Genomic DNA, 14,168 nt, shown 5'->3' with positions numbered 1-14,168 from the left:
TCTTTTCTCTCTCTCTCTTACCCTGCCCATTATTCTCGTACGTTGTACGTACATTTGGAACCCCCAAATCTGCCGTTTTTTTTCGAACTGCCGGGCTTCCCCAAGAAGCAACCATCACTGTCCAAAGGAGCTACTGTAGGTCAGTCAGGTGGGTAGGTGGGTGGCCTTGGGGGAGGCCGGCCCTCGCGCAATCGCTCCTCCTTTGAAGTGCGACCCGTAGCGATGCGCCGACACAACACCGCCTCCCAGCGACCGCGGGTCCGCCCCGAGCTTCCGTCCAATCTGCCCTGTTCATCCTAGACCTTTGATTGATTCCATGGGGGAGTTCGTGCCTCGGATGAGGTAGTAGATGGCAACGCCAAAAGAAAAGAAAAAAAAAAAGCTCTCAAGCAGACTGGGCCACCCATGCATGTGCCGATCGTGATAATCCAGTTGAATACTTTTGACCAAAAAAACTGCCAAATCTCGATGCCTACCTAGGTAAAGGTAGGAATGGTATGACAACGAGATCTCGATAATATTGCCTTGCTTGCCTACCTAGGTACCTTGCCTACCTTGCCTACCAGCCTACTAGCCTACTAGCCTACCTAGTACCTACCTTGTCCAGTTGTTCGGCCCATCTCCACACCCCGCACGGCGAGCTGAAAACGCCAGAGATCTTGGCACAAGTCAGCAAAACCTGGGGAAACACGGCAGATGCACAAGTGCGTACGCTTTAGGATGAAAGTTATTGTTTTTCTGGCTGACTACTCTAGTCTACTCTTCATGTCTATGGTTTGATACGCTTGATAATCATCATCCCGTTCAGAAAAATAACCGTACTGCGCCAAAAAGTGTCAACGTTAAACGTCATCCCCATGTTTGCCTCTCATCAAACTTGTCGTTACTTCGCTTTGCCTTTGCCTTTACACTGATCCTGGGCAACACCTGCGCCACTCTACGCTTTGTCCAGCCAATGCTCCCCTGGGACCAGCGTTCGAGCGTCTACGCCATCCGAGGCCTTTCTCCACGTGTCGGTCCGCCAGAGGTAGACGATCCAGTTGCCCGACTTCAACTCCGCCACCACGTCGTCGCGCATCCAAAGCTCCGCCATCTTCTTGCGAGCGTCAAACGTAAAGGTAGTGATGATGTGAACACCGCCCCCTCTGATACCGAGGCCCAGGGGCGAATCCACGCAGCCGTCGTCGGGGGTCAACAGAAAGCTGTAGAGGGAGCCCTCCACCTCCTGAACACCCGTGGCCTTCGCGTTCAGAAAGACCAACATGTAATGCTTTGACTTTCGCGAAAAGTTAACTATCGTCCCCGTGAAAAGAGTTGGAAAGGCGACGGAGCAATGACAAATCTCCTTTAGGCCTGGCAGACCTCGATCCGGCCCCGATCTTGGGATGAGTATACCGAACGGTAGTAGTGGCCGCCAGATCCCAAGGAGGGTAGTGAATTCAGCGCGCCAAGGCACAAGACTGATTCGTTTCGATGGATGCATGGTCTCCACCTCCTCAGGCAAAGCCGTGAGGCTCCGTGGTTCCCGTGCTGTCGTGTCTATCACACTAAAGCATACCGACGTTAGAGCATCTGAAATCCATTTTGATGAATAGCCGACCTGTACGACCATGTGTTCAACGAACCGAAGAATCGCCGTGAGATTTAGGGGAGAATCCACCTGCCACCGGCCCGGGGTGGGCCAGTAGCTCGAATTTGGCCGTGGATACGGTAGAACGATCTTGAGCAGATATGAGAAGAACGTATGCAGGAATACCGCACGTGGCAGACGTTCTTGGTAATGAGGGGACTTGGGATCAGTGAGCATATGCGTCCTGCCCAACCACATGTAATTGTCGTACCTCGAGTCGGGCCGCCCTGGACACCACGAATCGTCATAATTGTTGACCAGGCTGTCAATGTCACTGATGCTGCTACTGTCGCTGTTACGTTCGCTGTTGTAGTTGTTGTTGTCACTGTTATCATTGCTGTCGCTGTCATTGTCGTAATGGGACATTGGCTTATGACCAGGTATACACACTGGGTCGAGGCGCTCGAGACCGAAATGTCCACGCAGGGTATCTTCTCCTGTCATTGCGAGGTATTCTGCCATATAAGATTCGTAAGATTTGAATAGAGGATAGTTGAGGGAAATCCTGAACCTGAGCATCGATTGAGTGGACTGGTCGTCGTCGTGTTTCCTCAACAGGGGCCCTGCATAGTACGCGACAGAAAACATGCCTCCCGTGTAGTCTCTAGCCGTCGCCAGCTGCGTCAGCAGAAGAACCTTCTAGACAGCCCAAATAGACGAGCATACGTTAGAAAGTTGAAGACTGGAGTCGACTAGACTTACGGGAGACTGCCCATATGGATTCCATCGTAGACCTTGGGAAAATTGACGGGATTGGCGTCTGGGTCGTGGACGCCTGTTGGCTGCCGATGCGACAGAGCATCGTACCGAATGCGCTCCATGACGTCTGTCACCTCGCCAACGATAGCCTCGACCAAAACTTGACCAGAAAGCCTTTTGCGTGCCACGTCGACCCGCGTCAGGACTTGGATGAGCGCATCAAAGAAGCATTCGCCTGATGGGGACTCGAACGTCTCTGGCGGTGCAACTTTGATAAATGTTCCCAAGACTTCGGTTGGATCAAAGTGACATTGATGAGGAGACGGCCCTGACCAGTTTGGCCAAACAAGGGGCCTCAAGTTGACTGAAAAAGACCGTTTCACGCTCGTCAATTCAAAATCTACCAGAGTCGGGTTGAGCCGCCAGTGCATGTCCAAATATCCACGCATATTCTGACTGGTGTGGTCGTTCTCATACATGCAGGAATACGTCCTGACGGCTTCAATGAAGCTCGGGTCTGGAAATTGACTGGCGTGTTCTTCTCTCCAGGGAACAAGTGCCCCCAGCTGCTTGAACACGTCCCGTTGGAAGAGTATTCTACCGCGAGGAACATGTAACGGTTTGTCAAGTCGGCTCTCTCTTTGAGCCAGGATACGGCAAGTCAAGGATCCAGCAGGTGACGGCCCCTCTGTCTGGATTTTCCATCGCTTGAGTAGAACGTATACCTGATAGCGGGTAGCGAAGGGTAGGTAAACAAGTCCACAGAATGTCGTTTTCCCAAGCGCTATCTCTCCGATGAGATCGTCCAGGGCGAGACCAAGAAATTTTATAGCCGTGATAGGCACGAGTGGGCTCGAGAACAAATAACACAGCATTATAGCAAAACGAGGAGAGAGCGTGTGTGGTCCTGTGCCTGTTTTCGAATTCCGTTGGTGCAGGATCATCAGTTGAAAGATGACAAGCATACGAGCTATCGTGGTAGGGTTGATGTCAATAACCGTTATGTGTGCGTGTTGAGTTTGTATTTTGTCTTGTGGTGAGTCAAGTGCCAGCAAAGTGCTGAACAGATAGCCACTATCTCCAAGGCCGCAAATCATAATGTTGGCTCTAGTGCCGGGTCGAATTGGCGCAATCGGCGTGGGGATAAGGATCTCATGACCCAATGCGAAATATTCCCTCACGTTCCCCAGACTACCATGCACACAAATTAGAGACAAGTCATCACCTCGTCTTTCCCATCCACTCCAATCTGAGTTTTCTGCAATAGGAAAGCTTACATGTCGGCCTTGTATCTGGGAAGGCGGTCTAAGACCAGGTTCCTTTGCTTAGACTTGTCGGACATAGACGTGTGAATATCTTCCTCTTGACGCAGCCAATGGAGGAGAAGGCGGCGGTCATATGAATTAAAGTTGTCGATCTGTTGTAGCGTTTGGTGAGCTGCGAAAATATCTCGTCTGCATAGTTGATAAAAGGCAATGTTCGCATGGCCAGCGCGCTTCTTAGATTCCCAATCAGGATCCCCTTCCATCAGTCTGAGCATCTCTCGGAGCTGGAGCTCAGCGCCGACGTAGTCTCCTCTCTCGAGAAGAACACGAGACAGGCTCCATGAAGGACTGGGATCGTTTGGAACGAATGAGGCGGCTTGTATGAACAACTTCTCGGCTGAATGATATCCAAAAGTCAATCAAATCAGCCAGGCTTTTTGCTGACCGGATGATGGTGGTTTGCTGCGACCAATGACGAACCTTCGTCCAGGTTATAGCCCAGGAAAGCCTGCCGGCCCTTGTCCATGGCTTCTTGGAAAAGATGGTAATCGTCGTTCGTGGTCATGATTTCGGTTCGGATCCTCGACCGATATATCCTGGGACTGATATATAGGTATGGAGTTTGACTATTGTTTGCTGGTGTTGACTCTAACGATATCTAAGCAGGTTGAAGAGAGTCTTCCATAGGTACCTAGGTATGTGTCGCATCCTAGGCGAGTCTTTTCCATTGCTGCTGTCAAGCTGCCGCCATAAAAGACACGCTGGACTTGGTAGAAAGTGCGTTTGGGGCCTTCTGGAATTCGTTTTCATGTGTCCCCTGTAGGCTTGTGCCTTGCACTAGACACGGCCTATTCCTGGGAAGGCAGGTACGTCTGGCTAGTCCATCAAGGAAGGCGGGAGATCTGTTGGCCTCATACCTGATGCTTGGTCAACAAGTGGATTTTGTGACTGATCGGGCAGCCATTAGGTGCCCTTTAACCCTTGCTTGTCGGCCGGTTGGCTTCGGAACCGAGCTCTGAACATTATGGCAAAGAGACCATGTTCATAAAAAAAAAGATTCGCCCATGCAGCAGCCTTGGTCTACAATCATTTATCAAAAGTGCGTCGTACTAGGCGACCTTGGCCCTCGTTACGCCAGGCGACGACCTGGAGGCCTCCAAACAGATTTTGTACGGCCTTGGACGGCTTCTCCCTGAGGAAGAGGACCTTGACGGCCCTTCTCTGCTTCAGCGTCATCCTCCGCTCCTTCAGGTATCGGTTCATCAGCCGAGGGTTGTGAAAAGACCAAGTATTGAGCTGGAAGGGAAGGATGGCCGTCTCGTGATACAGTTGCCGGCACACGCCCGACAGCAACGTCACGCCGCCCGAGGTGGCACCCGTTTTGGCGTCTTTGTCGGTAACACGGCTCCCGGATGCGCCATGTCCACGCCTTGCAGGACCCCAAGAGGTTCCTCTAACGGTATGGTGTACCGGTGGCAAGGCCCACGGATCGGCGTCGGATGCCAGAGTTCGGCAGTAGAAGCCCGGTCGTGCATTGGTATTTGGACTCCAAGCTCGGTAGTCAATGCTGATCTGGCCAACGTCGAGAAGCAGCTCGTATATACGCAGCCTGAGCTCGGCAGGAAGGCGGAGCAGGGGCGATGTCACTGTGTTATCTTGGAAACTAGACTCGAGCCGATGGGAAGTAGGGATAAACGACGTCGGTTAGTTTCCATGATGCATGCATTACTCCAGCGGGTCAGGTGGCGGGGCCAGAGTCAGGTTGGAGACTGGAGTGTAAATTGTACAATTGAAGCTCACGGCTGCCTTCTGGAGGCAATTGATCGATACTCTGGCGGACGCGCTTTCTGCGGGACTTGTTTTGCATTTCGAGGGGTTCCAGATATTTGATTTGATTTGGTACAGAAATGGCTTCTATTATGTCTGTTTCTCTGTGTGGTTTATTGGAGATGGACTCCATGCCACTTGACGCGAGTGTCGCCGCCATTTCGACGCGACCTGCAAACCTGCAAGCCGTCAAGCCATCCGGTACAGCTAAGGGTTCAGTTGGGACCTGCCCCACCTGCTCATTCTGATTCGATACAACATCTGGAAGTGGGGGGGGGGGGGTCACTGGTTCAGGGTAGGTGAAATGTGGGGTAGAAAAAGGTTCAAAACTGGGAAAGAAATACAGGTGAATTTATTCCTACAAGTTACAGGGTTAGAGGTGGTGGTACCTGCACTTACCTTGATTCTCACAGATGGGCTTTCCGCTCCAGATCAAGAGCAAACACTCATCTCAGTCCCGCCCCTTGGTTTTTCAAGGATGACAATCCTGCGCCTCTGGGTTGGCAAAGACGATAATCCTGTCACCCGCAGCAGAGATCTCAAAGGTCCGAGGGCAAATCTTGACCGTCTGGACTATTTCGCCCTTGAACTCCTGCTCCGCAACACGACGGAGGTCTTGGAACGAATCGAACATCGTCGGTACTCCGCTGGCAGTCTCGTTCACGACGCCCTGGAGGACGGTGTCAAACGTTTTCGACTCGTCAGACGTGCGAAAGTCGTTCAAGGCTTCTTGCTTGAGTTCGGTAAACGCCGTGATAGCATCGATGAATGTTGAGACGGGCGTTGAAGGGTTTGTCCACTGGCTGATGTAGAGGTCGAGGATGGACCGGATTTGCCACCAGCGACACTCGTCTCGCTGCTTCTCCGGACTGTCTGGCGGGTACAGAGGTTTCTGGATTACGTCCATGCTGATCTGGATCAGCTCTATCTCTGAGGACGGCCTGCGATTTTCTGCTAGAAACTTGACACACTTACCCAGTGTGAGAAGGTCAGTCCTCATGTCACAGACTCGACGCATGTGTGGAGGATTAGGCAAGGTACCGCACAGCCCGAAATCTCCAATGACTCCCTCGACAACGCGATGTCCGTTGAGTTCCCTCGAGTTCACAAATATGTTGCGCGGGTAGAGGTCATTGTGAGTTTTGCCGCTGTGGAGAAGATTCTCAAGGCCGAATAGACAGTCTGCCACGAGCCCAGCGGCGAACGAGCTGGGTATGTACAGATCCATTCGGCTTGTGAGCTGCACAAGGTCTAGACAGCTCCCCAGGTTATAGAACTTCCAGTAGCCCACGCTGCGGTCGCCATTGTTTCGCCCGCGCTCACTGATTCCGGTCGTGAACCCGGCAGAGTTGAGCTTGGCGAGAGCCAGTTCGGGGCTGGAACATGCTTTTCGGATGTCGATTAGGGTTATGATCTCGGCCGTGACAGTATCTCTACGATTATCGGCAAAGGCTGGCTGGTGAAGAAGCTTCCTTACTTCGAGTTGGCCATTCGTGTTTCGGACTAGATCAGCTCGAGCATATGCACCCTGTCCAAGACGCTTGACCCAAAGATACTCTTTGTTGTAGGGTTCATCCTCAAAAAGGATCGCCCACTTTTCCTCAGGATTGGTGGTCATCCTGCTCAATTGGATGGGCTTTCTGTTACTCTGTAACAGAACTGTTGCGTCTTTGGTGTGCCTTGAATGAGCTGTACCTGTCAAGCTGCTGCTGCTGTTGTGGTTAGTTGGTCTATGACCAATCATTACGATCTCGTGAGAAATGGGACTTCATTGGTCTTTTTATGGACACGCCGTGTTCCGTAAACAAAGCATGAACAAAGACTTTGTTCTATCTGTACACTTGCAATAGAAGGACCGGGCACTGCCATGCTCAAAGGAAACCAGAGGGTCATCTTTGTGAGACCCATCGACCCAGGACGCATACTCACGATTGCTCTTTATCAGTGGGTATACCGACAAAATTTACATCTGGAAATCAGGAAAGTGACTACCATCGTTTATCAAAAGAGTTTTGGAAGAGACACTGATTCCTTTGCCAAGCCCTCCATAGCAACATATCTCCAGACCGAGAAGTGGCAAGCTTGAAAAACTGTCACTGGTGCCATTGTTAAAGACATAGACAAAGCGCCTTCAACTATCGAGACAAGACTTATTGTCTCAGTTGCACCAATACTTTGGCAGAACAGAACAAAGAGCACATTGTTTAATGGGACAGAGATTCTGCCCAGTCTGCAATGGAGGGTCTTTGTCTCTTTAGTTCCTATCAAGACTCGGCATAATCGGACGAGGTGTTCGCAACTGAGTGTTGCATCCCAACACCCACACATCACATCACGAGACAGCAATGGATAATACAAGTCATCATATAAACTATGTACATATGAAATGTGCCCATGATCCAGATTGGAATAGGGGCGTTTGTGCGGCCTAAATGCGCACGTCTGTCATCTCCTCACACCTTTCAGAAACTGCACAGCAGTCCACAAGGCGGAGTTCTGTTAACTCGAGCTGTGTCAATAAAACTCTGACCGCTTACAATCCCGGAGGGGGCGCAGGCTTATCCGACCACTCCTCCTCCTCACCCGGCGTGGGTGGCTGGTCAGGCGAATCGTCCCCATTCTGCCTCGTCACCTCGGCATCATTGAGCAGCTGGTGCGCATCCTCAGGGTTGGACTCCATGAGACCCATGACCGCACCGCCGATGTCATCCTCGGACCGCGAGACCAACCTCGCCGCCGCAGGCTTGGGAGCCGGCGTCGGGGCTGCAGGCATCATGCCCGCGATGCCAGACTGGGCGGCGTCGGCCTCGGCCGGGTCGTTGGACCGCAGCGCATCAAGCGCGGCCTGGATCTCGGCGGGAGTCTGCCTCTTGGTCAGGGACGGGGTCGGCTGCGGCGCCTGGCCGTTCTTGAGGGCGGCCTCGACGGCGGCGGCCTCGGCCGGGTCGTTGGCGGCGAGGCTGGCCAGCGCGGCGGCGACCTCGTCCTGCCGCTTGCTGGGGAGGTGGCCGCCGTGCGCGATGGCGTCGGCGTCGGCGGGCGCGTTCACCTCGAGGGCCTTGAGCGCGGCGTCGAGCTCCGTCATGCTCGCGGGCTTGGGCGCGGGCGCCGCCAGGGCGGCCGTGACGGCGAGGGCTAGTATGGCGGTGACGGAACGCATTTTGTTGAGGTTTTTGTGTTTTATTTTTACTTGTTTTTTTATATATATTCTCTGTTGTGAAAAAAAGAAAAGAAAAAATAAAAATAAAATTGACACAGTCAATGTAACGATCGTGGGTATTTTCGCTGTACTTATGGGTATCTCATATATCTCGTTTGCTTGATTACGAATCCAAAAGAGACGGAAACCAGAAGAAAAGGTTGTCGTCATTTATAAGAGGCGGAATGACTGATGTCAATGCAAGGACGTAGTAAGCCATCCTCGTGCAGACAATGTTCTCGTCTGCTCAAAAAAGGTGGCGAGGGCTGCATTGTCCGAGACTGTATGTTCTGAAAGAAAGTCAGTGCTGTTACTGCAGCTCAGCCCTCTAGACACCAAACGAGGGCGAATTTTGAGGTCAGGCTACAGTCGTCGCATTCAACTCGAAACAGATCTCAAATATCACAGCGGGATTGACGGGACTGGTGAACGAACAGAGCCGCTCTTCTTTTCTTTCTTCAGACCAAAACAGAGGCCCGTTCAGATGGTTTCATAGAACCCGGGGAAGAAAGGTGCGTGACGGATGAGTTTTCTTCGGATACCGCCGCTCGGTCCTCTGAAGGTTGGGAGACGAGGACCCAAACTGACGGCACCGAAAATGACATAACTTGAACTTGTGCTTCCGTTCCTGACCCAGAAAGTTCGTCTCTAGACGGGATAAGCTTTTGCTGAACTGTCTCTTTTTTTTCTCTCTCTTTCGTTGTGTATGTGCCCTTGCATTCGCCATGTCGGTATCAGGTCCAAGAGCCATCCGATAGGCTGCAAGCCCGCCTTGCCCTGTTTGCGGCAAGAAACAAAAGTCTGATTGTTGCTTCTGCTACTCGAACTTTCTGCACGTCTGCAAGAGAATTTGGCAATTTGCGTCGCGGCGAATAAAAAGCAATCAGAGATCGGGACAGGCGAGCTAGGGCGGGGAAGGAAAGAAAAATCCACGTGGTTTGACGTTGGGCGGGACAAGCCGAGGAAACGCAAGTGTGGGTTCGTTTTGTTTCCATTGCATTTAGCGTTCTTCTTTTGCAGAGCCAGTGGCGAGCCTCCCCAATGTCACGTTTTCGTGGGGATCGATCAGTGATGGTCCCCCTCCCAGAGGTTCATCAAAGATAACCGCGGCATCACATCACATCTCAAATTGACGGTTCGCTAATGTGAGCGCACAAGCGATGCTACCTTCTTTTGTCACCAATCTCTTGGGGGTTGCCCAGATCCCCCTCTTCAATCAACAAAAGCAACCTGGTGATGGAGATTCCACAACACGTGGTCGGCACGACTGGCTCCAGGTACGTCTGCAGGCTAACGATGGCCGGTCAACATATGCAATCGCCCCTGAATTATACACCCAAGCCATCATTTTCTGTGGATTTTTACCAGCAGGATGCGATGACATTCTTTAAAGTTGATATATATTCCGGCGTGTGGTGTGGAAGAGAAAGAATTGGTTTGGTGATTCACAGGTTGCCCTACTATTAAAAACCAGCTCATTTGTATATTGCATGTCAGAATGAGAGCGTCTCGTATCGATGCCGGTGTAGTGCTTTTATTAGCGGCTCCCTTACTGCAAATATTCGCTTCAGCAGAAGCAGCGTCTAAAGAAGAGCTGACCAATGAAGCACTAAAGTTCAACAAAGATGGCACATTCCATATCTCCATTTTCGGTGACCTGCATTTTGGAGAAAGTCAGTATTCTTTATCCTTGAAGTTCTTGAATGTCCGTCCCGGAGGCTGCGATATGAGATTGACAGCCAATAAAAAACAGACGCATGGGATCAATGGGGCCCTCAGCAAGATATACACTCGGTCAAGGTCATCCAAAAAGTCCTCGACTCGGACCGACCAGACCTGGTCGTTTTGAACGGGGATCTGGTCACCGGCGACAACGCGTTCCTTGAGAATGCAACATCATACGTTGACCAGATCGTCGGGCCCATGGTGGACCGTCGTTTACGCTGGGCATCCACATACGGGAACCACGACCACCAGTACAACCTGTCCGGGAGTGCCATATTGGCACACGAGCGTCGCTACCCAGGCTCGCTGACGACCAGCATGGTATCGGACCCCGAGGCCGGCACCAGCAACTACTACCTACCGGTCTATGGAGCAGACTGCAGGCCGCCGCGCCGGGGCGGCGAAACCCACGGCACCCCAGAGATGATACTCTGGTTCTTTGACAGCCGCGGCGGCTGGCGGTACCAGGAGAAGGACGAGCAAGGCGACCTGGTCGGGCTGGAGAACTGGGTGCACAAAAGCGCCGTGGAGTGGTTCCGCGCCACGCAGAACCGGCTCAGGGCGCGGTACGGCAGGGCGATACCCAGCCTCGTGTTTACGCACATACCCATCTACGCGGCCCTGGCGCTGCAGACGGAGCGCGGCAGGGCCTCGGTGGACCCGCGTCTCCAGCCGGGCATCAACGACGACTACCCCGTCTCTCCGCAGGCTCAGGGATGGTGCGCGGACGGCCGGGACGATGCGGGGTGCGCGTACGGCGGGCAGGACGTCCCGTTCATGCAGGCGGTGGTGGAGACGCCGGGGGTCATGGCCATGTTCTTTGGGCACGACCACGGCGACACGTGGTGCTACAGGTGGGACCGCCTGGTGCCGGGCATGACGGTCGCGGGCAGCGGCGTCGACCTCTGCTTTGGGCAGCATTCCGGGTATGGGGGCTACGGCAACTGGATCCGGGGTGCGCGGCAGGTGTTTGTGACGGAGGACATGCTGCGGCGGAGAGAGGTCGAGACGTGGATCAGGCTGGAGACGGGCGAGGTGGTCGGTTCTGTGATGCTTAACGCCACCTACGGGGAGGATTTGTATCCTGTCACGCCCAACGACATGACGTATTGCCCAACTTGTGAGTATGGTTTTCGGAAAGCAGGGAGACTGTTCACGATTGACAAAATAGTCAGTACACGCGAGAACTGACATGTATATAGGTTGAATACAAGCAAATACCTATACTAAGGTATTGTCGATTTTTCTTCTTTTGCTTTTGAGAACAACGCAAAAAAAGACTAGACCCTAGTACCTAACCAAGTTGTGGTTGCATCCATTGAGCACTTTGGCTGTTGTACAAATGGCCAAGTCCACAAACAGCATCAGCGGCGCGCCATGGCGGCACAGGCCCATGCCCTTGGTCACAAATCCACGTGTCCATCCCTTCAACCGCCTAGGCCCCAGTGGACAATCCAGGGTGGAAAACTGCCTACCCATTTTTGGCCTGATTAGGCTGAGCTCCAAGTCAGGGACGGCTACAATTTGCGCGAAAAAAAAGAGCGCTGCAATAGCAAATCCATTGGCGTGTAGATGTTAGTGCACAAATGCGCAGGGACCCGGCCCAACCAGCCGGACTGCGTCTGGCGTAAATGCTTACTAGCGTCGTTCTGTAGGGCTCCATCACTCGGTCCCGATTGAGCCAATACTCTCCAGGCTTGCGGAAGTAGTGGGGGCCTATAGGTGGGTGCTTTCAAGGGAAGATGGCGCCAGGCAACAGGCTTTTGGGCACCTATAAGGGAAGGTACCTACCTAGGCACCTAGGTATGAAAGGAACGACGCCAAAAAATCGTCTGGATCGAACCTTCAGTCGAGCAGGCTTGTGCTATTGTGTCTTTTCTTACTCTTCCCATGCATTGGTGTGTCCTTATATGTCGAAATGGATGATTCCAACTCTGGTTTATCGACAGCGGACAGCGAGGAGGAACGCTTGAGAGAACGCAGGCTGCGCAACAGGGAATGGGAGCGATACAGGGCCCAAAGACGCCGAGCCAAACTACGAAATGAAGAACTTCTACTTCGACTCGCGGACACAGACGAAGAGGATGAGTTCGACTCTGATACAGTTCAAAGTCAGATCCAAGGTCAATACCGCGCCTACTGTATTGTCAAGGCAAGGTGCAGGCTATGCCAGATTGGCGTGAAAGAGGGGGATTTGCTCGTGGCATGTAAGTAGCTCATTTATTAGCTTTTTTGCTCACCCATATGCACTTTGGATCGGCTCGCAATATCCAACCGAGTCAATTATGTGAGGGTCTTATTGCTAATTAACCTCGATTCAGATCTTGGAAATGGTTTCACGTCGCCGTGGTTCACCTTTGTGAATGGCGGAGACTGCCACGACGATGCCAGCCAGATCACCCTGCACATGACCTTGGCCGATCAGCCATTCGGCGACTTTACTGTCGACAATGCTCGCATCGCAACCAAACCTCGAGCAATATGCTTCCACCTCGACTGCCATCAAACCAGTGGTTTTTGGAACCATGAAAAAGGGCCCCTTTTGGCCGCTACGAGATATTTCTTCCGGCCCAGTCTGTCCGCAGAGCGCCGCCGCCTCGAGGACAATCAGGTTACGCTGGCAAAAGGCTTGCAGGTTTCTTTCCGTAAACATGGGCAGCACCGACCCTTGCCAGAGCTCCCTCTTGAGATATGCCTCAATATTGCCAGCTTCTTGGACCGCCTTTTCGCCATGGTGGCGAGCGCAATCCCTTGGAAGCAGAACTCGGATACGACAGTCAACTTGGCTTTGCCTCTGTACGCGTCATACGTCAAGATGGAAGGGCGACATTATGTTCGGGAGCTTTGCAACGAACCAGATGAAACCACTGGCGATCAAGCCAATGGGGCTCAAAGGCTTGTTGTACCTCCCAACCGGGGAGGCACAGATCAGTCAAACAATGGAGACATTCTGATTGCCGTGGATCATCTTGGTGTCCGGCAAGTATTTTTCGTTCCTCCTGGACGGCGGTCTGATTGGCGACAAAAGCATCCTCAAGTCCCTGGTGCTTGGTGGATGCATATTCCAAGACCTATCGGGGATGCCAATTGGAGTAGCCGCAGCGATGTAAGTACATCATCCCGCGTAAATCTAGTCGGCTTTGGACAATAAAAGCTCGCTTTTTTTTCGTCTGGCTCATTAACACGCCATTGTCATCTTTGGAAAGGGACTCAAAGTCCGGAAGCTGAAACCTCCTAGGGGTGGCTCTGAGCAGAGAGTTCCAGCAGTCTACTGGAAAGACGCAATTCTTTCAACCCCGCCCATGATCAATCTGCCCTCGCGCCAGACATGGTCCCCGGAGAACTTTTCTCCCTCTATTGTTCACATGAGACATTGTGATCTGAACTGGCCCGACACTCTGGGGCTCTGCGTGGCGATACGCAGGGGCGACCACACAATCCCTCGGGCCCCCACCTGCATCCTTGATTGCATTGTTTCCCACCGTGAACGCCCCGGAAGCGGTTCGCCTGATGAATTGGATCTCGCGTTGATGGATGACCTGTCTCTTTCAAATCCCTATTACTGGATCTACATGCCCATGAGCAGGGGCGAACGCGTGTCTGAGATGTGGGTTCGATACAAGCTAGCCCCCGGGGGATCGATCGTTGATGGTCAGAGGGCCTTTGGATTGGAGGAAGTATTGCAAGGAGTCGTGGTGAGTCAAGTCGTCCCTTCCATAACCACCTCGCAGGAAAACAACTGACTAGCAAGCCGCAGTTCTTCACTAATCATGGACGATGCCGCGTCTTTGGCACCTTTGCAAACGATGAGGATGTCATGTGG

At 52.6% G+C, this 14,168-nt stretch overlaps 6 protein-coding genes across 6 annotated transcripts; 1 reads left to right on the top strand and 5 right to left on the bottom strand.

The window, feature by feature from the left end:
• Positions 1–937: 937 nt before the first annotated feature.
• MGG_06827 (uncharacterized protein) lies at positions 938–4,159 on the bottom strand (the record flags this gene model as incomplete). The annotated part of the gene is made up of 4 exons (XM_003709495.1): positions 938–2,234; positions 2,333–3,520; positions 3,607–3,991; positions 4,075–4,159. The coding sequence occupies 4 exons, from the start codon at positions 4,157–4,159 to the stop codon at positions 938–940; spliced, it is 2,955 nt and encodes a 984-aa protein (XP_003709543.1).
• Positions 4,160–4,680: 521 nt separating this feature from the next.
• MGG_06826 (uncharacterized protein) lies at positions 4,681–5,579 on the bottom strand (the record flags this gene model as incomplete). The annotated part of the gene is made up of 2 exons (XM_003709494.1): positions 5,382–5,579; positions 4,681–5,257 (listed from the first exon to the last, which is right to left on the bottom strand). Exons 1-2 carry the CDS (start codon positions 5,552–5,554, stop codon positions 4,681–4,683), a joined length of 750 nt encoding a protein of 249 aa, XP_003709542.1. The 5' UTR covers positions 5,555–5,579.
• A 314-nt stretch (positions 5,580–5,893) lies between these two features.
• On the bottom strand, positions 5,894–7,039 carry MGG_06825 (uncharacterized protein; the record flags this gene model as incomplete). The annotated part of the gene is made up of 1 exon (XM_003709493.1): positions 5,894–7,039. One exon carries the CDS (start codon positions 7,037–7,039, stop codon positions 5,894–5,896), a length of 1,146 nt encoding a protein of 381 aa, XP_003709541.1.
• A 915-nt stretch (positions 7,040–7,954) lies between these two features.
• Positions 7,955–8,666, bottom strand: MGG_06824 (uncharacterized protein; the record flags this gene model as incomplete). The annotated part of the gene is made up of 1 exon (XM_003709492.1): positions 7,955–8,666. The coding sequence occupies exon 1, from the start codon at positions 8,579–8,581 to the stop codon at positions 7,955–7,957; it is 627 nt and encodes a 208-aa protein (XP_003709540.1). The 5' UTR covers positions 8,582–8,666.
• A 1,114-nt stretch (positions 8,667–9,780) lies between these two features.
• On the top strand, positions 9,781–11,789 carry MGG_06823 (uncharacterized protein; the record flags this gene model as incomplete). The annotated part of the gene is made up of 4 exons (XM_003709491.1): positions 9,781–9,897; positions 10,236–10,293; positions 10,374–11,465; positions 11,548–11,789. The coding sequence occupies 4 exons, from the start codon at positions 9,781–9,783 to the stop codon at positions 11,550–11,552; spliced, it is 1,272 nt and encodes a 423-aa protein (XP_003709539.1). The 3' UTR covers positions 11,553–11,789.
• Positions 11,790–12,525: 736 nt separating this feature from the next.
• Positions 12,526–13,076, bottom strand: MGG_16182 (uncharacterized protein). The gene has a single exon (XM_003709490.1). It carries the CDS (start codon positions 12,996–12,998, stop codon positions 12,663–12,665), a length of 336 nt encoding a protein of 111 aa, XP_003709538.1. The 5' UTR covers positions 12,999–13,076; the 3' UTR covers positions 12,526–12,662.
• Between the last annotated feature and the right edge of the window lie 1,092 nt (positions 13,077–14,168).

This window comes from Pyricularia oryzae, chromosome 1 (genome assembly GCF_000002495.2).
Source record: "Pyricularia oryzae 70-15 chromosome 1, whole genome shotgun sequence".
Classification (NCBI taxonomy): domain Eukaryota; kingdom Fungi; phylum Ascomycota; class Sordariomycetes; order Magnaporthales; family Pyriculariaceae; genus Pyricularia; species Pyricularia oryzae.
This window is presented reverse-complemented; position numbering and strand designations above follow the sequence as displayed.